This window comes from Ochlerotatus camptorhynchus, unplaced genomic scaffold, assembly GCF_037179485.1.
Source record: "Ochlerotatus camptorhynchus isolate MF236.1 unplaced genomic scaffold, CSIRO-AGI_Acam_v1.1 ptg000250l, whole genome shotgun sequence".
NCBI lineage: Eukaryota > Metazoa > Arthropoda > Insecta > Diptera > Culicidae > Ochlerotatus > Ochlerotatus camptorhynchus.
The window spans coordinates 594,599-621,014 of record NW_027040740.1 but is presented as its reverse complement, the minus strand read 5'-3'; the positions used below and the strand labels follow the sequence as shown (position 1 = coordinate 621,014).

The 26,416-nt window shown below is 39.0% G+C and overlaps 1 protein-coding gene across 1 annotated transcript; it reads right to left on the bottom strand.

Annotated features, from left to right (window-relative positions):
• Window positions 1-16,533: 16,533 nt before the first annotated feature.
• On the bottom strand, window positions 16,534-25,300 carry LOC135704868 (suppressor of cytokine signaling 6-like). The gene is made up of 2 exons (XM_065226382.1): window positions 24,559-25,300; window positions 16,534-16,896 (listed from the first exon to the last, which is right to left on the bottom strand). The coding sequence occupies exons 1-2, from the start codon at window positions 25,233-25,235 to the stop codon at window positions 16,602-16,604; spliced, it is 972 nt and encodes a 323-aa protein (XP_065082454.1). The 5' UTR covers window positions 25,236-25,300; the 3' UTR covers window positions 16,534-16,601.
• Window positions 25,301-26,416: the final 1,116 nt, after the last annotated feature.

Sequence of the window (26,416 nt, the reverse complement as noted above, 5' to 3'; positions counted from 1 at the left end):
ACGGTTGTCAAAATTTAAGGTCCTTATTTATAGTTGAAGATGCTAATTTCAAATAACAGACTGTAGTGGTAATTTTTATACGATAGATGGAGTAGATGAAAGCATAGAGTTGATAGTTCCGTTAGAGTACGGCAGTGTGAAGATTGTATATAGATATTAGACAAGCGAGCTAGGACAACTTTTAAGGAAGGTACAAATCGGTTTTTTCATCTCTCTTTACCAAACTCCCCCTTTGGAGAGGGATGGTGAGGGGTGTCCCCCCCCGCCACCACTGGCAAAAAGAGGTGAAGACCGACCCGCTCATGTACCAACTGTGTGTTTGAAACAGTTCTACCGATTTTTTACCGCACTTCAGTTGTTATTTGAAGGAAGGCATCGAGTCGTAGGTTTGGAAATTGCAACTATTGTTTACCCCTACCGGAAACCGTTGACGAGATAAGGTGAAATCATTTCTAGACCAAAGTTGTTTCTCGTGGGTTAAATCTTGAACGGTTGATTTGCTAATATTTTCGGTAGTATTTCTTAAATTCAAAAAGAGTGTCAAGCAAAGTCGGTCGGACTATAAGGAGACTTATCCCATTCAACGTGGGTGTTTAGTCTGGAGAGACAAAGTCCCGTTCGTGCCGCTCGAACACTCGGTCGTCGCTAGGTGGCAAGCAGCAAACCACCAAATTCAATTCCAGGGCGAAAATTTACCCGTCGAATCCGCTGTGCGGCCAGGCTAGGCTACGACGATTGGAAACCTCACCGAGATAGTTCAGTGCGTCGACGCCATCACGAGTCAGCCATCGTTGGACCTGCAAGCCACGCCGGCTCCCAAGTAAGAACGTTCTTTGTGCACATGTTGAAAATCGAGCTCGTAGCCATTCGCCAAGGCTGTAAATAATTGTAAAAACTGTAAATATAAAGTAAATTAGAAGTTAGGTGCCTTTAGTCCGTAGTTTTTTTTTTGTTTTGCACTCTTTCGCGAATTAAACCCTTCAAAAAACGCTGAATTTTGCTTTTCTTAATTAATTAGTTCGGGAAATGGTTTAGAATCAGGTTCGATTAAATTTCTATTGTTAAGATTTGGTCGTCTGAATATGATTTTGGCGTGAACGACAACGTGTCTAGCCGGCGCCGGTGGTGTAGTGGTAAGCGTGACTGCTTTTCTCACCCCAATGGGTCTGGGTTCAATCCCAGCCGAGGTCGGTGGGATTTTTCTGAGGCATATAAAATCTCTGGTCACGTCTTCCTTCGGAAGGGAAGTAAAGCCGTTGGTCCCGGCCCATGTGTGTTGAATGGGTGCGATATCCTACGCAGGTGTGGAAGCTGCCTTCCTGCACATTCGATTGCCGTCAATGGATGGCAACCGATGTCCGTCGGTGATTGGCACTAGATTGCGGAACAGAGACCGACGTTAAATAAAGGAAAGAAGAAAGACAACGTGTCTCCATCATATAACTCGAATTTTTTTTAGAAGTTTAATTTCGAGCACTTTTCTTTGGTACTGTTTAGTTTCTTTTGCTATAAATTTCATAGGTTTGAAGTTGGTTTCCTTTATTGTTAATGCCTGGATTGGTTTCGAGTGTGGTGATAGGAGAAAATTCGAGTGAGTTGGGAAAAACAACCTGCCCGGAGTAAAGAGTCTTTGGCCGGACATAAACCGTACCAGTGACCCTTCGTTTTGAAGGTGGCGCTTAAGTTACTGGTCACATGTAACCATCCATTTTCGTTTCTATAGTTCAGCTCTGGAGAACGTTCAGGGTTACATCTTCCTTCTCGAAAAGATGGATGTGAATTAACTAAAAGTAAGTGGAACCAGGCTATTTATTTGTTCTCATCAAATAACCAGAGGGATCGTTTTCAGATGTCCACCGAGGAGAACGTGAAATCACCGGTATAGAAGAGGCCAGTGTAGCCGCCATTGCCGAAGCCGGTGAGTATGATCCTCGATCGTCGTCCGGACTTCAATCCCATCATTGATCTACTGGACGAAATCGAATCCTGCATATGGTTCAGAAAGAGTTTAAGTAAAGGGTCCTTGGCAATCTCAAGATTGTCAATAGTAGATCTGATCTGAACAAGTACAGGATCATCGTTATGGACTTTGCCGACGAGAAACATGCTCCGGATATAATACATAATAGATAAAATACACCATTAAACTAACGAAAAAAAATGTTTTTTTTTTTTTCTGTAAGAAAAATACACGCAGAAATATAAACTTCCGTCAACGGCCGCACAAAAATATTGGTGGTGTATCGCACCATATCACGATTATCCTGAAGCCACATCAGTAGCACCAGAAGTGGGATGGTACCCGCTGGCAGCAGAACGTCGCCGTAGTAATCCAGAGCTCAGATCACAGATTTATTCAGTGACAGGTTGTCCATCAATGGTAACGGGATCGCTGCTACTAGTATCAGATGACGTACGGGGTACACATAATTTTTCGGATCGGAAGTATTTGGTCCGGCGGATTGAGTTTTTCTATCACTTCACGCCAGATGTTTCCTTTTGCTGTTGTTATGTTTGACAGCAGCTTTTCGGCTTCGCACCTCCAAATGTTGCTTCGATGCGAAAAGTGAGAAAGCAAATGACAGCGATTTTGCTCACTGCGCAATGTGAGTTACTCGAGGTGCCTCAAAAGCAACTCTGAAATTGCTAATGATTAAGAGCTGTCTTACCCCTTGGTGAAATCTATGTATACACCTAAAAATCTTAAAAGAAACTACACACTTAGATTTTTTCGCCGAGATGGGCACCACCGAGCAGCTCGGCATTTTATTTTGCTTGGATCTCAGTGAAAAACTTGCCGAGATTCAGCTAACAAACGGGAATTTTGCCGAGATCTCAGCTAACAAACAAATTTTTTGCTGAATTTCCAGCAAAATAAAATGCCGAGCTGCTCGGTGGTGCCCATCTCGGCAAAAAAATCTAAGTGTGTATGTTTTCTATATTATATTTAGTACTGACAGTAATTAAAATTATCGGTCCGTAATTATTGTAATTAAAAGTATTGAAAATGTAATAAAAGTACTTTAATTACGAAATTTCAACAGTAATTAATGGAGTTAAAAAGTAGTTAATGTTCTACATTGTGTAATTAATCTAATTAAAGCAGTAGTTAATGGAATTAATTTAATTACAGCCGTTGCCTGCGTTGGAGTTAAAGGTTATTGCGTGTCCCTAGTGTTTACTTTCATCTGCTTGCTCAATCAATGAATTGTGATGCACAATCCTACTGATCGTATGCTTAGCAAGTGCACTCATCGTTGCAGAAACTTTAGTTGAAGTGATTTTCATCTCGTTGTTATCAGGACGACATTAATTTTTCGTTTTCATGACCTTAAAACGCTATCCAGACTGGAGAGTTATAACATGTTATAACGGTTGTCAAATAATTGCAACACAGAAACCACCATCAATATAGCGCTGTAACATGTTATAACTCTGTAGTCTGAACAAGGCATAACGATAAAAAAGAACCTCCACAGCTTTTTCAAACATTTATAAGATTGAATAATTTGAAGTTCAAAAATACTTGATCATAGCTAGGGAAAATGTTTAGGTTTTTTTTTGTTTCGTGTCCCTCGTTAGCCTTATGTAAGTAGCTTTACTCATTGATTCGTCCAACAATAAACTCAAAGCTCAATCGAGATTTCAATACACGCCAATACGATTTGAACTGTCACCGTGTCCTCCTTTCGGATCTCCAGAACTATCTGACAGGAATGAACCCAACTACCGCGGGTGCCGGACAGCGAGGCAATGTTGATCTCTCTACGGCAGTCAATTTTGAATCCCTTTCGTCGGTTTTCCTACACGCTAAGATCAGTTTACCTAGACGGTACAAAGAGATTACCGAGATTGGCCGTAAATTGCACAAACTCACATATAGGTAATTTTTTTTAACCCAAATATGGGTTCTTATGAACCAAAAATGATTTATTTTTATGCAAATTTGACTTAAATTTACCCATATTTGGGTTAAAAAATTTACCTATATCTGAGTTTGTGCAGTTTTCGCCTAATTTGGGTAAAGTAAACCTATATTTGGGTTATCTGATCTTAAACGCTGTCCAGACTGGAGAGTTATAACATGTTATAACGGTTGTCAAATAATTGCAACACAGAAACCACCATCAATATAGCGCTATAACATGTTATAACTCTATAGTCTGAACGTACTATTATGCCTTGTTCAGACTGGAGAGTTATAACACAAACGAAGTGACAGACGGAGCGGCTCGAAAACTTTGGTGACTAACCTGCTATTGCAATTTTTCAGTGTACCACATGGCAACACCACTACTACTGGATTGTACCACATGGCAACACTACTACTAGATTGAACTAGCATTTTCACCAAATGTACTAGAATGTTTTGGTTCTATCTCTTTCACTCTACTCAAAACTGAAATGCACAAAAAAATGACAAAATGATACGCACTTTTTGCACACTGTCAAAGAATCATTGTACACAAAATCAACTTTGTTCAAATCAAAACAAAAAAACTAACCCATCTGGTGGATGATGGCACAAGCTTCCAAGAAAATTCTATTACAGTGAACCACATTATTTAAATGGATTTCTTCGCCAGTTAGTCGTCTGTCACTTCGTTTGTGGTTATAACATGTTATAACGGTTGTCAAATAATTGCAACACAGAGACCACCATCAAGATAGCGCTATAACATGTTATAACCATAGAGGTAACTCTAAGACTAGAAGGTCCCGAAATAACGTGCTCAACTTTTTGGCTCACCTCTGGTACTGTCTTCGGTCCCAAGCTAATCGATTCACCCCTCGAAACATAGGAAAAACGAATAACCCCTCATTTCATCTGTCAAACTTTCATAGCGAATCAAAACAAACATTGCGTAGTACTAGAATTTCGACTAGAATGGGGTACGTTAATCGTTTGCTTGGGACCAATAGGCTAGTCAAGTAGTGAGCCAATTTAAAATCGTTAGTTTCATATTGATTGTTGTTATAACTCTGTAGTCTGAACGTACTATTAGCATAGAGGTAACTCTAAGACCACTGGGTCCCGAGGAAAATCATTATTATTTTTGGCTCACTCAGTACCAGAACAACGGTCCCAAGCAGTCCCAAGCTATTTCACTCACCCCTGCATGTTCTGCATGAATCCACACACCCCTGATGTTATCTGTCAAACTTTCATAGCGAATCAAAACAAACATAGTGTAGTAATAGAATTTCAACTAGAATAGGGTACGTTAATCGTTTGCTTGGGACCAATAGGCTACTAAAGTGGTGAGCCAATTTAAAATCGTTAGTTTCGTATTGATTGTTGCTATTAGGGTGTAGATCAGAACAAGGATGCCATACACTAATAAAAATTTAATGCAAATTTTTATGTGTCCCACACAAGAATTTTTGCAATGTGATAAAAAAATGATATGTATGTGTCGGACACATCGTTCTTATGTGTACACACAAAAATCAGGTGTAACCACACATACTATTCATTTGGCTCATAAATTTCATGTGTACTTCTGAGTGGATTATGTTTATGTGTGGACACATGAAAATCATGTGGAGCCCTACAAGGAAATTCGCCAATAAAAATAATATTATGTATTATATTATGTCGAATTTTATTAGTGTACACGCTACTTCAAAACTACCCAAATTTCGGTAGAATCCACCCAGATCGGTCAAAACTGAACCTACCCAAAAATGGGTAAACTGTGTTGGGAGTTACAAGATGACAAATGAACAACATCGACATGAATCCGATCGACGTTGTTAATTTGTCAACTTGTCACTCCCAACATACTTTACCCAATTTTGGGTAGGTTCAGTTTTGGCAGATCTGGGTGGATTCTACCCAAATTTGGGTAGTTTTGAAATAGCGTGTAGCATTTTAAGATGAACATTTACCTACACTCAAAAAATAAATCACATTTCCAATGGAAAACATCCATTAGAACTTCACATAACTTTCATGTGATCTCATAATTGGGAATGGCACTACAAAATCACATGAACCTTGTGTCCAATGAAATTAATGTGATTTATCACATAGAATTCATGTGATCATATGAATGTTATGTGAATCTCAGATAAAAATAATTAATTTTATTATTGGAAAAATATCATGTGCGTTCCCAATGGAAACTATATGAAATTTGTTTTCAGTGTAACATCGAAGGGGATGAAAACAAGAAACAACAACTCAAGGAAACCCTATCCTCACCAAGGGGGGGAGGTGGCTGTCAAATACGAACAATCGTCGCCTACCTCGCATAACTGGTTCCAAACGTAAACAAGCCATAAGAAACCTACAGCGTTTGTTTACGTTTGGAACCAGTTTCATACAAGATGATCAGTAGGCTGATTTGACAGCACATCCCCCCCAGATCCTCACCGCAATTCCAATGAGCGCTGTCCATGTTTTCCAATGCCCTGCAATAGGGACAGCTGGGACCGGACGTATCGCAATTTCAGCTGAACACGGAAACCGTGGCAGCAGCCAACAAGGGCGATTTGGAACAGTTTATCAAAGCTTTGGAAAATGCCCACAAAAATAACACAAAGAGCAAATTTTCATTACGTCGAAAGTAACAAAGTTAAACAAAGTCTAGCTATCAGTGTCAATCGATGCTCCTGCTATTACACTATATACAGTCAAGATTCCTATAGTACGGATTCGTTCTTGCCGGATTCCTATAGTACGGTTGCCACTGGATTCCTATAGTACGGTTGATCCGGCATTAACGAATACACGTAGCATATGGGATTAGAGCTAATTGGGACCAAACACTGATTGTACGGCAATTTGAAGAGATAACTTCCTGATGTCTGTTGAGAAGTTGTTAAGCAGAAAGTTGGCCACCTTTTGGGACGATTCAGTTTGCAGTAGAACACAAGTCTGATCCTGTGGAAGATCTGGAACATCCGTAAAAGTGGCCAATTCATGAAACTGATCCTAGAGCTCCGCGGTTTTTTTGAAACCACTAATAAACGTCTTATCAGAATGAATTCGGAGTTGTGACCGGGCCCTGTGGACTATGGTATAGTTCACCGGAAGATCCGGAACATCCGTAAAAGTGGTCAATTCATGAAACTGATCCTAGAGCTCTGCGGATTTTTCGATACCACTCATCTTAACGTCTAATCAGAATTAATTCGAATATCTTTTCATAAGTTCATTTCTCGTAAAAGCCTTGTTTGGTTACATTTAGAACTTATGATGACGCATACTTTTGCTGAAGCAATCAGGCTGCTATTTTTTTATTATTATTATTATTAGAAAATTAAAGGACATTTTCTTCGAAAAAAAATGGTTCTATGACGAGGATGCAAAGGAGCAAACCGATTTTCAAACTTTTGATTTCATTTAAAAGAGTTTCAAAAGTCTCTAGAAGATGACTTTCATGAGAAATTTCAAATAAAAAAGTTAGTGCTAAAAAACTATTTTTTCCAGGAACACTCTAAGTCAACTCCGCAAAATTACTCTAAAATGAAAACGTGAAGAGATAGAAAATAAATTTCTTCGACAAAATTGCTTGCAATTAACTTAGCTACAACATTTTCAAACAACACATGTTTTTATTTTGTAAAACAAAAAAGTTAGTTTTAAAAATTCCCTAATTTGAGGACCACCCTGACGTTTGCAAACACCAAAAGAAGGGAATTTTTATTGACCACCTTCCGGTGAACCATCCCGTGGTCCCCAGGGGTCATAGTCCGGTAACAACTCCGAATACATTCTGATAAGACGTTTATGAGTGGTTTCTAAAAATCCGCGGAGCTCTAGGATTATTTTCATGAATTGACCAAAAGGTGGCCAACTTTCTGCTTAACAACTTCTCAGAAGACATCAGGAAGTTATCTCTTCAAATTGCCGTACAATCAGTGTTTGGTCCCAATTACCTCTAATCCCATAGGCTACGTGTATTCGTTAATGCCGGTTCCTATAGTACGGTCCATATTAACCGTACTATAGGAATCTTGACTGTACTGTCCGAATATAGGATCACATCAAGGGGTTGGTCACTCTACACAGTGTGCCAAAATCAAACTGGGGCACACTCAGGCGTCGTCATTGACGCTGTTTGGCACCCATGGTTACAATTTTTATGATCTTTAAAGGTACTGGCAACACTGACCTTTTTTTGCGCTTACGCAGTGTGCATGTGTCAAAATTTGTTATTGATGTCGCCACACTATAATCAAATTATTTTCAAAGCAACCGTGAATCTCCACCAAGTCTCGCCATGGATTCTCAAAATCGTTACACCCGTGACGGCAGTCGCATCCACATTTCCTCCCAGACGAAGAACAGGTGACAGCGGTATCTTGGCCTGACCGAGGTTTCCGGCCATGGCTACACGAACTAGCGATGCAGGTCCCACGGCTGCGGCTGCTTCCAATGCTGCTGCTGGTCCGTCTTTTTTTTATGAATTTAAGAGGAGACGGAACAGCAGCAACAGCATTGGAAGCAGCCGCAGCCGTGGGAGCTGCATCGCTAATTCGTGTAGCCGTGGCCGACGCTGGAAATCTCGGGTCGGTCACGATAAGCAGTGCTTGAGTTTTAATCGGAAAGTCAACAACCAAACAAAAACTATACCATTCGAACAGCTCGAATACATCCATGGCGGTTACTGCTACACCAACCGTTCCTTCGTCCAACATATAATGTTGGAGGACCATCTTGGCAAAATCCAAGGGGTAGGTCACTCCGCACACCAATCTTGGGTCATCTTTTTTGTGAGTGTGCCGCAAGTATGCCGATTGTGCCGGTCATAGAGCAAGCTGCAATTGTTTGTAAAATATCCATCTCGGCAACCCGGTATTTCTGACACCTTGAACGTTTTGGTTTAAAATCGCAAGGATAAATCGGATTGAGGATAACCCGGGGGAAGTGGCGAGTGTGCGAAATTTCGGTGTTTTGTGATCCATAGGGTAATAAAAGTCCTGTATTTTAGTGTTTTATAATGCCCTCAAAGGCAGACCAGAAACCTAGCCTTTCGGCCGGAAAGAGTTGGAAGCGGTGGGGAGCATTGTTGGAGACCGACTATAACCCTCGATGAATAGACTTCTTTAATTTGTTTTGTGTGAGTTGCAGCATTATTTGAATTAAGGGTACTAATGAAATCTGATTAACTGCCTCTTCGTCTTGAGTCCACTCCCCAACAAACAATTTGAGTTATTCAACAGCTGAATAAGCTATTTTTTAGCTGACGAAGCTTGTTTTTGCCTGAATCAGCTCTTATTCAACAATCAATGTTTGTTGTACATTTCATGTTTAGATCTATAAGTGAACTGCTGGTCTGAGTTCCTCGAGTATATTCAATTAGAAAATGTTCCTGAACATACAGTCAAATAGAACGTAATGTTCTGACAACAATCTAATGCCTACGAGATTGTGCCGAAGGTATGATGAAAATGTGCCGATGGAAGTGCCCAAGCTGTGCCGAATATAATTTCGGCACAATGTGCTGAGTGACTTACCCCTTGGCAAAATCTCAAATAGTTCAACAAATTATTTGTACTCTCCTGCCTTTTTGCACTTCCAACTAACACAATAAGAAATTATAATTACGAATCATAACATTAACTACACAGAAAAAGGAAAATCCTTTCTTTTCTCAGAAAAAGAAAGCTAACGCTCCACGCACCGGTCATCTTCTTGGAGGAGGAGAAGCACAGCTTCATAATAAACGGAAATTTTGTGCATTTGTGATCGATCGCGCTGTGGTTGCACTTCATGATGGCGTTCACCGCCAGGGCTACGCTCGGGAACTGGACCAATCCGGAGGAGGAACTTTCCGATTTCAGCGGGAACATTCGCACTTGCGACGGGTGGCAGTCCTTGGTGGTGAATGCAGTCAGCAGCAGAGCATCGGACGGCATATGGGTGGGGTATTGAATAAGTGGAGAATACGATTTTTGCTGGCCTGGGAAGTAATTGTCCGGCAGGGTGTACGTTCGTCTGCGATGGCGTCTCCCATCTAGACCATGGCGGTACCCTCTTTGGTCTTCAGGAACTTTATTCTGACATTTCCATACAGGCGATACAAATTGAACAGCTTATCGGTGTTGGCTGTGTTGTTATCGAGTCCGTAGGCCATCATCACTGCGCCTTGTTGCTGTGCCGGTTGAATGAAGTTGGCTGGTCCGTTTCGGGTTAGCGGTGCGTCCTTCATCAGTCCGACGTGTGTTCCGGCCGGTGTTGGTCTCCAGTTTTCCGACGGATGATACTCGGGCGGTGACAAATTCGGTGCAAATCCGTTTCCTCCGCCGGCTCCCAGAAGGGCTTTTTGACTAATTATTGACGTTCGTTGTGCGGGGTTTTTGGGGGAGGGTTTTTGAAAACATTGAAAATCAAAACAAAAACAAGAGCTGTTAAAATACCGGGTTGCCAAGCAAGGCATTATTCACAAGCAAACAAAAGTCAGTTCAATGACTTCTTGGCACTGCCGATACAGCTGCGGCACACTGAGGTACACTGTGAAAAATATTGGCACAAATTAAGTGTGTAGAGTGACCACCCCTTGGATCACATAAAAAAATAAACATTCACATTAACATAAAAATCTGAAACAATTATATATTTAAACATCATCATGTAAACCCTAATAAAAATAACCATAAAAGAGAGCTTAACGACGTGTTGGGGATAATCCAAACCATTTGTGGGATAGTTTACCCATCCGGGATAGAGTTCGTTTATGGTATTTGTTTATTAGGGAATGTATGCATAATATGGGCCGTGGTTATTCACTTACCGGCCTTAAAATTGAATTAGGTCAAATTAAATTGCCTTATAGCGAAGACATCATATCAAGAAGACTGGCAACTTTGCCAGAATCCAAGCGACAGATACAATAGCGCTGCGCTTGAATGAAGGTGGAAGCAACGCATAGAAAAAATGAGCAAATACACAAACCCTCCTTTTGAGGATGTAATCTTTGCAATCAAATTCGTTCAAAGCATTTACCTTTGAGCGACAGATGACGCGATTGTACCTGTCTCATAGCGTTCGTATGAGAAAATGGAAGAGTTGCCAGTCTTCTTGATTTGTTGTCTTCGCCTATAGGGTTGTTTTTGGAATTTTTTTTTAATCAATGTTATCTCTAGTTCCAATCATCTTTTTCTCATCAAGGGTACAAAAGGGTGCAGATAATATTCTATAGGTTTTGTGGGCAGAACCATGTTCTTTCAGAATATGCGTAGAAGTTTTGCTCATATATGCTCCTTTTGGAGGAAAGTGTCCCGGAAAACTTGACTTTTTTTTACACAAAAACAGGAATAACTTTCGTAAAACAACATCTATCAATCCCCAACTCTTCTCAAAAGATGTGTCCTCTCATGATCCTGAAGTTCTTTGAAGATGGCTCTCAGAATAAAACAAAAACAAACAAATTAGAACAAAAAAACAGTTTTTTTTCAGAACCACCCTATATGAATTTAGAAAAACGTTCATAGAATTATGTGTTGATGAGATAGAACTTTGATGTGTTCGACATTATCTTTGACTTTGTAGAAGCAAGTATTTCCCTAAAACATATAAATAAAAAGTTACGATTTTTTATTTTGAAAGAAGAGGACCACCCTAGTCACTGCCTGCCCAAAAAGGAAGATCTTATCTTGTAGACAAACTCTTCCAAAGGCATCAAACCCCTAGAGTGCATATTTTTCGAGATATCGATTTTTGTCGTGACATTTTAAGTTTTCGACCATATGCGTTGTTGTGAAATATTTCGACAGTGAGCATGCATAAGGGCGTAAACGCGGTGATCGATTCTCTTCGTCGATTTTTTCTTTTGTCGCTAGAATCAACGTTTCTCGGTTCGTTTGCTGTTTCTTTTGATAGCCAATACAACCTGTTAAAACTCTGCATTGAACAAATTTTAGAAAATTGTTTCGTTTAGCTGTAGCAATACAAAGAGCAACCGATGAAGAGAATCGATCATCGCGAATACGCCCTTATGTATGCTCATTATCGATTTGTAGATTGCGTTTTCCCCGCAGGTGAAAAATTTAGTATTTTGTATGAGATTTTCGCTTCGCGTCGATCTCTATATAGGCCTTTCCACCCAAACGAAACTTTAAAAGTGGACCCTACACGATGGCTTTTATTGACAATAATCGTACTGTCAATACATTCTATATTGACATCAATACATTGGTATGGACAATATTTCTGTATTCACATCATCAATATTATTGTCAATAATTCCCCTTTGAGTCAATATATTGAAACGTGTGGAGTTCGCTTAACTTCTATAACGGCTAGTAGTCGCTTTGTGTCTGCCATAGACTTCTCTGACGTTTGTGAAATGCACAAGAACTTTGGGTAAATTATAAGTATTAGTGCAAGAAAACCTTTGAATTTACCCAAAGTTCTGCACTAACACTTGTGCAATTCACAAACTTCAGAGAAGTCTATTGATGAATCTACGCGAAACTGCACCAGGGCATGCGACACCTAGGTATGAAATCCAAAACCACAAAAGTGATGATGTACTAAAAAATATTCCATACGATTTGACAGCTAGCAAAACGTCATTATCATTTTCACATCATTTCCATCTGCTGGCCGACCGTAGCGTAGATTCATCAATTGGTGAAGTGAAAGAAAATATAGCAATATAAGGCTGTCCACGAGACAGCTGCGATCAGCTGACTTTTTTGTTTACCAAGAACTTTTGACAGATGACAGTTCACTCATATGAATTTCTGCTTTGTTTATGTTTACATTCAGCACCAGATCACTCACACACTCTTGATTTCTAGCTGTCAGTTCCACTGAGAAACGTCTCTTGGATCACCTTATTATACCTGCCCTTTCTAGGAAAACGAGAAGCAACGGATTCATTTTTGCGTCGATTCAATTCTCAGATTCAACTTTACACGTTGTCAATAGTCTCGCAATATTGAAGGAGCTTGTAAAATCAATATCAAGCATGATATTGAGACCGTATGAGAGCGGAAAAAAAAATCATTTAATAGTTGATTTTGCTAATACTGAGTAGCATATCGAAATTTAGTGAGACACCTTTATAAATTACTATTGTAAGACCGATAAGAAATAATCTCAAATGTAAGTATCGATGAATAAAGATTTTTAAATGTTTACATCGAAATCATAGAAATTTAAAAGCATAGAATTACAGTCATAAATCAATAGAATTACAAACAGAATTGCACTATCTTAAAGGCATACGGCTATGAATTACTTTTTGTTCGTGACTACTGCTCATTTATGTCATGTAAAAATCATTGGGATATATGAATTTTTCAGCAGATTATCTTTATTGAATATCCAATGTAAGTAAAAAAAATCAACAATGTTAATTACGTGTAAATTAGTTTCAGTGTGCGTACCGCACTTACTTTATGTAGCGCAAAATTTGCGGAAAATTATCGATTTACTTTTCTTGGTAACCTTTTTTTTTCTTTCTATTCTATTCTACTCGGAACTTTAGATATCCCTAATAAACAAATACCATAAACGAACTGTATCTCAAATGGGTAAACTATCCCACAAATGTTTTAGATGATACCCCGGACACGTCGTAAAGCTCTCTATTATGGTTATTTTTATTCTCGTTTTTATTAGGCTTAGCAATGAACAGCGCCTTACTGGTAGCTATTCTTAAGCAGACGTTACATGTCAATATTGTATGCTCAATCCCTATTTATTGGTGAAGTTGAAGGAGTCAAAATTCCTGAAGTGGACCACTGATTTTTCACAAATCATTGGATTCCGTTCAAAATACGTCTATATATTGCTCTTACCACGACAAACAATAACCCAAAATATTTCGGCAAAAAGCGCATTTAAACAAAAGTTATAAACAATTAAGTTTTTTGGACCCTTTTTCGAAAAAAAATCTTATCTCTAGATCGGGCCAATGAATTTATCTCCAGTTTTGATATAATCACAAGAAGACATGTTTCTTCCAAAATCACTAAAATGTATTCATCAAAAATGTAATTTGTTTATAATAATTACAATTTTTTATAAACAAATGCAATTTTTTTGGTGTTCCCCGCACGATACAAGATTGATTTTTTTTTAGAATTGTTCCTTGACTTTTTTCCCATACAGAACCGTTTCAACATTTTTGTCACCAGTATTGAGAGCCGAGTTATAGCAATTTTTGTAACGCGCTGCACCAAGCGCACGGCGCCGCGTCGCGCCGCTCGCGCGTTCACGCATCGGGAAAGACACGGGAAAGATGAAACGAGGAAACGAGTTCGGACCAAGAGCGCGTAGCGACTCGCTTCGCGCGCGAGCGGCGCGTCGCGGCGCCGCGCGCTTGGTGCGGCGCGTTACGAAAATTGCTATAACTCGGCTCCCAATACTGGTGACAAAAATGTTGAAACGGTTCTGTATGGGAAAAAAGTCAAGGAACAATTCTAAAAAAAATCAATCTTGTATCGTGCGGGGAACACCAAAAAAATTGCATTTGTTTATAAAAAATTGTAATTATTATAAACAAATTACATTTTTGGTGAATAAATTTTAGTGATTTTGGAAGAAACATGTCTTCTTGTGATTATATCAAAACTGGAGAAAAATTCATTAGCCCGATCTAGAGATACGATTTTTTTTCGAAAAAGGGTCAAAAAAACTTAATTGTTTATAACTTTTGTTTAAATGCGAATTTTGCCGAAATATTTTGGGTTATTGTTTGTCGTGGTAAGAGCAATATATAGACGTATTTTGAACGGAATCCAATGATTTGTGAAAAATCAGTGGTCCACTTCAGGAATTTTGACTCAGATATTGCCAATTCAGAGAAAAAATAACATTTGGCATTAGATTATCAGCTTTAATTGAAGAATCAAAGTGACGATTGACTCACAGATGGCGAGTGGGTGAAAATGGTAATGACTATAGATACTATAGATTCCATAGATAAGCGGAAGAAAAGTATAATGTAGCCAAACAAACTGTCAGTTAGTGTAACCAAACGAGCATGACGTCATCATGGTGTTGTTTGAGGGAGAATTATTGTAATATTATGAGCACAAAACGCTTTCCATACTTCACATTCCGATTTATTTCGCGGACAACGGAAGAAGAAAAGATAAAGCAAACCATTCCTCTATACATTGTTGCAAAGATTTGCTTTGCACTTCCTTTTGAAATTTTACGCACGAAATAAAACAAAACTGCACAAAGAAGAGCTCTATGATGGCATGTACTTTTTTCACGGATGCCAGTAAAATCATTTATTTTTCATGGTTGTCACAACAACTTTTTGTGCCTCCACTTATCTATGGAATCTATAGTATCTATAGTAATGACGTATTGATATCTGTCAAATTGCATGACATTTTTTTAGTACATCATCATTTTTGTAATTGCAGATCTTAAAACTAGGTGTCGCATGACCAGCTTTGATTCGCCAATTGATTAATCTACGCGAAACTGCACCAGTGCATGTGACACCTAGGTTTAAAATCCAAAACCACAAAAGTGATGATGTACTAAAAAATATTCCATACGATTTGACAGCTACGTTATTATCATTTTCACATCATTTCCATCTGCTGGCCGACCGTAACGTAGATTCATCAATAGCATGTTGCGGCTTTCAGTTGCGTTGATTTTCCCCTGCAATGATAATATAACAATATATTGACATATGTACCGTCCGCAAGGCCGGGGCCGGTGGTGTAGTTGTAAGCGTGACTGCTTTCTCACCTCAATGGGTCTGGGTTCAATCCCAGCCGAGGTCGGTGGGATTTTTCTGAGGCATAAAAATATCTGGTCACGTCTTCGGAAGGGAAGTAAAGCCGTTGGTCCCGGCCCATGTGTGTTTGAATGGGTGCAATATCCTACGCAGGTGTGGAAGCTGCCTTCCTGCACATTTGATTGCCGTCAATGGATGGCAATCGATGTCCGTCGGTGATTGACACTATATTGCCGAACAGAGACCGACGTTAAATAAAGGACTGAAGAAGAAGAAGAAACGTCCGCTTTATGAACCAATTGGACGCGGAATATTTCTCAAAAAAATCAAAATCATTTTTTTCGGTAAAAACCGAAATTCTGTTTATAAAAATGAGTTCACAGTATTTCACTTAATATTTAGTTTTTTTTCATAATTTGTTTTCCGTCGATTTTGTTTTCCGTACTGAGTACGAATGCTTCCGACGCCAGGGAGGCAGCTCACACACCTGGACCCTACCTATCGACCCATCAACTCATGGACCGGGGACCAACGGCTTTTACTTTTCATGATCAGATTTTATGCCTCAGAAAATATATGCGGCGCCGAGTGGAATCGAACCACGCTTACCACTACACCACCGGCACCGCTAGTATTTCACTGATCAAACTAGTTTTGACAATCGGAATAAAGTGAACACATTCCCATGAATAATATATCAGTTTTTAAAAAAAGTTCTTCAATTTTTTCAAACAATTTCCGCGGCTCTTTGCCTTACCGGTTTATCGGAATATGTGTAAGGCAAATACACATGCTCAAATTTTCTGAAAACTCTAGTAAATGGTTTATGTTTAAAAAAAAAAGTAAATTTTCATTTCTTTGATTTGTCTTACATGTTGATCATATCGACTAAAGATTGTGATTTATTTATTACATAATAAGCTATGCATATTTTCAGAAGTCATAGAAGTTTTCCTCTATGTAATCCTTTAGTTTACTCGGCAGGGGCAGACGTGTGATATCGTTGGTATTAATTCGCTGTCGGATTATAAATCTACACATATGCTGTAAAGATGAAACTTCATAAAAGCGATTGATTGGCTTTTTCAACCGTACTGGGAATGGTGGCGTAAGAGGGGATGTTTGCTTTCCGAACCCAATAACATCGAATTCAGATTTTCTCATCGAATCATCAATCAGATCCATCATGGTTCCATACTGCGTAGGAGTTGTTAGTCCAGAAAATGTCCTAGAAAACAGATATTAAAATATTTATTTAGTATCATTACATCGTGAGCAAGATGCTAATCATCGTTGTTTCGTATATAGGGTATTATACCATGAACCCCGGTACATAGACATATAAATAGGACGTTTGACTGGGGAGTGAGTATGGCCCTAGCTGAAAAGTCATAAAACATCGGTAGTATAGGGAGGGGGATTACTTTATCCTATAACTTTACTTATTTACTGGTAAAAGTTTTACCAACTATTCATAGATCCAATTTTCATGGTTTTCATTTTTTGATGTTTAGGTTTATAGGAAAATTCGAATGCACAATCTAATGGATCTTGGATATTAGGCAGGAACAAATATTTTGAAATGACAGGTTCATAGTGAGAGAATGTACCATATGGTGCCCGTTCACTGATCAAAATCAGATTCACATCGTCAGGCCCTGTCCAAGAATAAGGGGATTGACGATGATTTGTCAAGTTTGATTTTGCATTTGCATACAATTATAATTTTAACTTTGCTTTTGTAAAGATAAGATAAATAGCTTACCTTAATTGAGTTGTATAAACTTGACGGATCATACACCTAACATAGTAGTAGTTACAGTGCCACATGATCTAACAACCACTGTCTGCAACTAATGTTGGAGGGGCCGGCAGGGCTGATAACGGATCAAAACTAACATAATTCTAACACTAAAATGATCCAGAAACTAACGCTCATTCATTACACTTTAAGTCATAAAGTAGTTTTATTTATTTTCGGTCGACATTGGTCAAAATTGGATGTAATCATGTAATCATAAAAAGTACCAAGATTATTTAATAGTCTAGTAACCTCAAGTCCGCGCTCGGTCACAATTTGTATTGTGATTAATCAACACTCAATGGGTAAAGTATGAAATTTGAGTGTGCTGAAGTCTGGCCAAGTAAGTAAATTAGGGTCTAATGATGTCTGAATGGACAATACAGTGCAGGTGGATATTTTTATTTTGGCCCTTATTACTAGAAATACTCAGAGGGAGAGATAGGCGGAGAAAACAAAATACAATGTGGCAGCAGGGATTTGTACCTAAATAATCTTGCAACCCAAGGGGTAAGTCACTCAGCACATTGTGCCGAAATTATATTCGGCACAGCTTGGGCACATCGATCGGCACATTTTCGGCATACCTTCGGCACAATCTCATAGGCATTAGTTGTTGTAAATAAAATGGGAGCACTGCTGGACAACTGTAATTGAAGTTGTTCAGAACATTACGTGCTGTTTGGCTGAATGTTCAGGAACATCTTTTTATTGAAAATACCAGAGGAATTCAGACCAGCAGTTCACTTATAGATCTAAATACGAAATGTTCCAGAATTAGTACCCTTTATTCAAATAATGCTGAAATTCACACAAAACAAACTAAAGAAGTCTATTCATCACCCTTAATAGTCGGTCTCCATCAATGCTTCCCACCGGTTCCAACTCTTTCCGGCTTAAAGGCTAGATTTCTGGTCTGCCTTTGAGGGCATTATAAAACACTAAAACACAGGACTTTTATTACCCTATGGATCACAAAACACCGAAATTTCACACACCCGCCACTTCCCGCGTCATCCTCCATCCGATTTATCCTTGCGATTTCAAACCAAAACATTCAAGGTTTCAGAAATACCGGGTTGCCGGGATGGGTGTTTTACAAACAATCGCAGCTTGCTCTATGACCGGCACAGTCGGCCGAGCAATCGGCATACTTGCGGCACACTGATAAAAAAGATGACCTAAGATTGATGTGCGGAGTGACCTACCCTTTGGTGCAACCCTTGCTAGAAGCTAGCATTTCACATGACTTTTACTTTTGATTCGATTTACTTGTAAAATAATAATTGAGTGCATGGCAATATTTTGCGCACTTCTTGGTGCTATTACTTAACCAACTAAAAGCAATTAATCAATAGAGTTAGAATATTGTTTTTTTTTTATTCAAAAAACTAGTTGAATTTGAGAAGCACACGAAACATAAAGGTGATTGAATTTCTGTTGGATTGCAATACTCTCTAAATTAATCTAGTAAGAATAAGAAATCTTCGGAAAAATTCTAATGGGAATGTTCGATTGGCTCAGATTTTGACAGACTACTTGGCTCGAAACATTCCTTCCGCTTATCTCTTCCTCTGAGTATTTCTACTTATTACCCGTTCAAGGTGAAGTGACAACTTGTCACTCACGGTGAAGTGATTCCCATTTGATTTACACGGCAATCACTTCACCGTGAGTGACAACTGGTCACTTCACTTCGTTTTCACCGTGAAGTGACACGCGTAATAAGGGCCATTAAACGCTCTAACAGAGTTAACAGGGTTAACAGAGGCAGAACGTGGATCACATTGCTGCTCAGGTGGACATCGCGATTAAAAGTGGGATGGCAGACATTAGACTAAATGTAAATGGTCTTGAAAATTTAATTTGTGAGAAATTGGATAATATGAAAAGTTCATTTTTTAAATTGATGCTGAAAACCAATTAGCTGTAATGAGTGATCAACGCAGTTCATTTAGGACGATTTAGTCAGAATTGGACCAAAATACCAGACGTAAAAAACGTAAAATAGAAAATAGTGATAATGATGATGGTGTTGATTTTCAAGAAAATGTGAGTTTTGCGGATGTTGTAAAAAGACATAGTCGTGCTAGTCAAAGTAAAACTACTAGTAACAGTAACAGTAAAAGTAACAAACCAGATAATCGTAAGACTCGTCCGGTCATTGTGATTAACCGAAAGAGTCCAAACAACCTTGCGAAGATACTCGTAAGTTTTTGAAAACTCAGTTGGATACAAAAACACACAAAATCAGTAATTTTAGGAATGGTAAAGATGCTAAGTGATGTGAATGAGTACTGAAAGCAATCTGGGGGAAAACTATAGTGCTGTTGTTCCCACTTCGGTGCCAAGATTGAAAATAGTGGGCATGAGTGATCAGTATTTCTCCGATGTCTTCATTGACTCCTTAAAAAGTCCAAATGAAGACATCGCTATAAATGATATAAAAGTAGTTAACATGTTTGAAAATCCACGCATCACTTACAACAAGTTTAGTGTTGTGATTGAAGTCGATGTCGATACGTATAAATATTTGCTATGTGCAAAAAAATAAATAAATGTAGGGTTTGATCGGTGCTCGATAGTTCCCGTGATTAATGTGTTGAGATGCTTCAAATGTGGAGAATTTCGACACAAGAGCATGGATTACAACAATTGTGAGAGATGCTCTAGATGCAGCCAACAACACAAATCGTCGGAGTGTACGTCAACTGTATTGAAATGAATTAATCCAGCTTTCCATGCTCGGTAATGGCGGCCTGTTTGTATGAATATATGTATCTTTCGATGTACTTTTTGACACTAACTGGAGGGCGTATGTTGTTCCATTTACTTCTGTTCCTGGGAGAGAGAAAGGGAGGGATCAAAATCCGAACCTCCAGATAGTACAGTGAAGGATACATTTATTCATACAAACAGGCCCCCATTACAGAGCATGGAAAGCTGGATTGTTTGAAAATGAATAAAGAACGTAAAATGAACTTGGACATCAACCATGTCGCATTTAGCTCTGAATGTTTGCTCTACAAAAGACTTTTTGAACAGAAGAAAAGCAGCTTGCGTTTCAATAAATAGCAGCCAAGTTCCAGGAATGTGAATCTATTCGATTTTTTGTATTTGAATATTGCGGGGTTGTCAACAAACTACGTAGTATTACCAATCGGTGGAAACTAATGATTTTAAATTGGCTTACTACTTGACTAGCCTATTGGTCCCAAGCAAATCGATTAATGTACCCCATTCTAGTCGAAATTCTAGTACTACAATATGTTTGTTTTGATTCGCTTTGAAAGTTTGACATTTTATCATTTCTTCGGGACCTTCTGGTCTTAGAGTTACCTCTATGGTATTACCATATAGGTAACTTTAAGACTAGTAGGTCCCGAAGAAACGTGCTCAACTTTTTGGCTCAGCTCTGGTACTATCTTCGGTCCCAAGCTAAACGATGCGCCCCTCGAAACATAGGAAAATCCACGAAACCCTCATTTTATCTGCCAAACTTTCATAACGAATCAAAACAAACATTGTGTAGTACTAGCATTTCGACTAGATGATTTGCTTGAGACCACCTTAATAAACAAATACCATAAACAAACTGTATCCCGGATGGGTAAACTATCCCACAAATGGTTTGGATGATACCCCGAACACGTCGTTAAGCTCTCTTTTATGGTTATTTTTATTAGGGCAATAGGCTAGTCAAGTAGTGAGCCCATTTAAAATCGCTAGTTTCTACCTGAGTACTGCGAACTCAGCCGATTTTATTTTTCAAGTGAGCTAGAATACATCTTGAAAATCTACCGAAGTTTCAAATTGTTATGCTAAAACAGCTCACAAAATAGTATATACATGCTGTCAAATGAACTCTTGGCTCCTCCTCTTCTGCTCCAGAAATAACGTACACTGATAAATCAAACTATTCCCATTTTGCTTGAAATTTAATCAATTTGACATTAAACTCAGTTTAATCATATCGAATGATTAAAAACTAATCCTCTCTCTCTAAAAAATAAGGATCTGATATTAATCCCAGTTTAATCATGGTTGATTAGATTGTAGATTATCTTTTTTTTAATATTTTTTAATCATTTTTGATTCTATTTTAAAAATTTTTTGATTGAATTTTAATACTTTGACTATATGTTTTTTAGTATTACTTCTACGTGAAGTCAACGATTCACATAGTTGAAGATGCTAATTTCAAATAACAGACTGTAGTGGTAATTTTTATACGATAGATGGGGTAGATGAAAGCATAGAGTTGATAGTTCCGTTAGAGTACGGCAGTGTGAAGATTGTTTTTTTTTTTATAGATATTAGACAAGCGAGCTAGGACAACTTTTAAGGAAGGTACAAATCGGTTTTTTCATCTCTCTTTACCAAACTCCCCCTTTGGAGAGGGATGGTGAGGGGTGTCCCCCCCGCCACCACTGGCAAAAGAGATGAAAACCGACCCGCTCATGTACCAACTGTGTGTTTGAAACAGTTCTACCGATTTTTACCGCACTTCAGTTGTTATTTGAAGGAAGGCATCCAGTCGTAGGTTTGAAAATTGCAACTATTGTTTACCCCTACCACGATATGTGCTCCTGTCATCGTCGACTTGACGATCTCGAGGGGACACGGGTAGGGTAGGTGCTGCTACTGTACCTTTCGACCATTGACAGTAATTGATGGTATGCTCCCATCCAGAGTTATGTACTTTGACTATATGTTTTAGTATTACTTCTACGTGAAGTCAACGATTTACATAGTTGAAGATGCTAATGACGTTTTCTTCGCTTCGCGCTCCTTGCTGCCTTGGAGATATCCACTTCGTCTTGCAAGCTACGAGAATCGCTGCCAATTGATCAATGTCGAGCCCTTACGTATCCAAAGAGATGTTTTCAGAGCCTTAACCGTCGCCGATACTCTGCAAGGAAGAATCGACTGCGAAGCAATTCTACAACAAGTGAACATTAATGTTCAACCTCCACTACGCTACAGTCTTATGCTGAGACTTCCACTTCTTCGAACTAATTATAGCATAGGGAGCGCTATTTACGGCTTGCAGCGAGTGTTCAACCGAGTAGCGTCGATGTTCGATTTCCGCTTGACACGGAATATGCTTCGCCGAAGATTCTCTACCTTTTTTGCTGACCGAAGGCGCTTGATGCCCAACAGAGCTAAGTGTAAAATTTAAGACTTATAAATTTTTAGTAACTTGACAATGCTTTCCTAGTTATTTTCGTTTGTAACTGTAGTAACTGTAGTACCTGTAGTATATGTATGTCGTCTGTATAATCTGTACTTTTTTTTACAACACATCATTGGGACTATTTTTCTAGTCTGTTGATGCAACTATAACAAATAAACAAAACCCTCTTTGACAACATGATGGCGCTGGCGTTGCAAAACTTACACTAGACACTAAGTGCTGGTAGCGCCAAGTGGCCAGTTTGTTGAGGTCGGGTATAGTTTCTGAGTATGGATTCCCTTTTTTAAGTAACTCAGATTAGCACAGAGTAATAGTTATTGCTAGGGAACTTTCTTTTGGAATCGTCTTTTCTTAATACAATTCTCATTATTCATACTATATTAATCATGATCAGTCTTAGAAAATGTTATATGTTTAAGCCCCGTTCTAGATTTGTTTGTTATTCATATCTTATGCATTGCAGCTCGCGAGAGGTTACCAAATATGGGTTCTTTTTCTCATCCACAATAGTTTGGGGGGAGGGGGCGATCTGAGAGCTGAATAGAGGCAAATAAAATAGGGAACACAACACCATGACCCAAACGACTAACCAACGCATGCGGCTCACATTTAACTTTGAACTATATCTTTCTTCCCCTCATGTACCAATATTACCTACCTGAGAACAAATGGGAACACGGCCAGATTTTCAATAGGAAGAAGGAAAAAAGCGAGAAAACGTAAAAGAGTAAGCAGTCAGAAAGAATTAGACCATTTGGAAACAGTCAATTTATACTGGACGGAACTGGTAAGTAGGATAAGAATTGTAAAAGGTGTGTGCTTGCATGATTTACGTATTTTAAAATTACCTATAAGCCACATGAGAACCTCATTTCCTTCAATTACTACTCCATTGCAGCACACACCTAATAATGATCACTAACATTTATATAGTTTCAGCATCATCGACATTTGTAATCAAAAGGTTTTTTTTTTTTTTTTTTTTCCTTTGGTTTGTTTTTTCCGTCGATCTTGTTTTCCGTGCTGAGCATCAATGCTACCAACGTGCCAGGAAGGCAGCTCACACACCTGGACCCTACCTATCGACCCATCAACTCATGAACCGGGGACCAACGGCTTTACTTCCCATCCGAAGGAAGGCGTGATCAGAGATGTTATGCCTCAGAACATCCCGGCGGCGCCGACTGGGATTGAACCCAGGCCTGCTGGGGTGAGAGGTAATCACGCTTACCACTACACCACCGGCGCCGTTAAAAGGTGAGTTGTAAAGTACAATAAATTACCATGCATAGATATAAGTTAATGTACCAGAACCTGGACGGACACGAGCCTACCCAGGGGAGGACCCGGATACCACCACCCATGTGTGTCTAGCTAGAGTATCGCACGAGCTGACGAGTGCAACGGGAAGGACAGTAGATGTATAGACTAGGGGGTTAATCTCTAGATAAGCCAACCTAGCGGTTGGCACTGCCTATACACTGAACAATTACAATTACAATAAATGCTGGCCCTTAAATTTTTACGAGCTGGAATCAACACTCAAGAGTTATAAATATTCACATTTATCATCCATATCTGCTGGCTGAAAGTGTCTATAACAAACAAAACAATAATCAAGATTCCGGATCTATCGATGCATATATGGTAACTAGTAAGAAAATAAACCGCTTTTGGAAATGAATTCGGGGTAATGGCCATTAAAAGTAATCGCGTTCGGGGTAAGAGTCCAAAATTCCTAATAAACAAATACCATAAACGAAATGTATCCCGGATGGGTAAACTATCCCACAAATGGTTTGAGAGTTCTGCTAGTCTGGAGTAAGTAAAGGTCTTAGAAGCGCACTTTCCCATAGGTAGCAACAATCTTAATCATATATGTATTAACTTACCAATAGTTATCTTTGTAATCGATTCTACAGTGCAGAGTGATACCAGAGCTTCGAAAACTGACAGCAAATTGATCCTTTTCGGTTTCCGAATCTCGCACTAGAAATGTACCATTGTCCTGCCTGGCGAGGCGCTTTTGAGCAGCGGCTCGAGTTAGTTTTCCCCAGTACCACCCATATTTGAGAAGATCTTCTCTTACTTTCTCCATCATAGCATCAATGTTGGTTGGACCAAGAGTGCTATGTTCCACACTGACTGCATCTCTTGTTTCATTCCTTGGTGTCACCGATGTTGGCGGAGCATCTCGACTAGATATCACAGGCAGGTTTGGAGATGAAAATCTGATAGGGTTCTGACTATGTCGCTCGATGACTATCCGAGCAAAATCGTTGTTGTCAGACCTAGGATTCGAAACGTTTGCAGCCAGACGGTCGCTTTCTGCAGCATGATTGCTTGTTCCAGAAATTAGCTCAGGTTCGTATGCTTTTATCTTTATAGAAGTAAGTTTTTTCTGAAATCGCTTACGAAGGGTAAAAAATACTCCACTGGTGTTAGTCAATTTTTCAGAACTTGCACTATTATGTTTTGTAGGTTCATTAATTTTGGAAGAACGTTTTCGCGACAGAGACATAAACCATTTAAACCTGTAAATATTTTCACTTTGATTTTGTTCATCCATGTTTGCCTCTTTAGGACAAAAAGTGGAAAATCCACCAAAATATCTTCTTTTCTTTCTCCAAGCTGACTGACAAAACCTTCAAAACATACTACACGCTATTTCAAAACTACCCAAATTTGCGTAAAATCCACCCAGACCGGTCAAAACCCGGGACGGGACTTGACAATCGAGCTTCTCACTCTTCTTAATGTTTTTGAAGAATGCCCTTCGGAAACTTGTGCGTGGTGTTTGACGGAGTTGACCAAGGATGCCAGGAATGTAAAATATTTATTCTATATTAATTTGGATTTTATGCGGAGTTCCTTCCGCAGCTTAGCAACATGTGCATCATTTTTGCTCAACACAATAAAAACAACCATAAACAAACAACAATATCCAACGCTTAAAACACGCAATGTACTCAATTTTCCAACTTTCCTTTCGCAAATATAAAAAAATTAACAATGCCATTCACGTCAACATTGATTCCGGCATCACTGCTAGCCAGATTGATGCGATCCCTCTGTCCTTTTTATTCCACGATTGCTACTGTCAAATCGACCAATCAGAAACTGGCTCGGATTTGACAGCAAATTGGCTCGAAATCGCTACCCGATTGTCAAGTCCCGTCCCAGGTCAAAACTATAGTCGCTATACACGCTAACTTGAAAGTAACCATTAATGGTTGAAAAAAACCCATTTTGAAGAAAAGTGGCTTAACTCATTAAATGAGTAAATTTTTTACCCATTAATGAGTATCTGTTACCCATTAATGAGTAATTGTTAATCATTAATGGGTAACAGATACTCATTAATGGGTAAAATTGTTTAATCATTAATGAGTTAAGCCACTTTTCTTCAAAATGGGTCTTTTTTTACTCATTAATGAGTACTTTCAAGTTAGCGTGTAGGCAGCATGTCCCGAGCTCAAATCGTCCACTGGGTCCCGAAGAAAATCATTATTATTTTTGGCTCACTCAGTACCAGAACAACGGTCCCAAGCAGTCCCAAGCTATTTCACTCACCCCTGCATGTTCTGCATGAATCCACACACCCCTGATGTTATCTGTCAAACTTTCATAGCGGATCAAAACAAACATAGTGTAGTAATAGAATTTCAACTAGAATAGGGTACGTTAATCGTTTGCTTGGGACCAATAGGCTACTAAAGTGGTGAGCCAATTTAAAATCGTTAGTTTCGT

Excerpts from the sequence above, each read along its gene's own strand:
- LOC135704868 (XM_065226382.1), bottom strand. The coding sequence starts at position 25,235 with ATGGATGAACAAAATCAAAGTGAAAATATTTACAGGTTTAAATGGTTT. Across the intron at positions 16,897-24,558 it reads GATTACAAAGATAACTATTG|GACATTTTCTGGACTAACAA; the intron begins GTAAGTTAATAC and ends TCTGTTTTCTAG.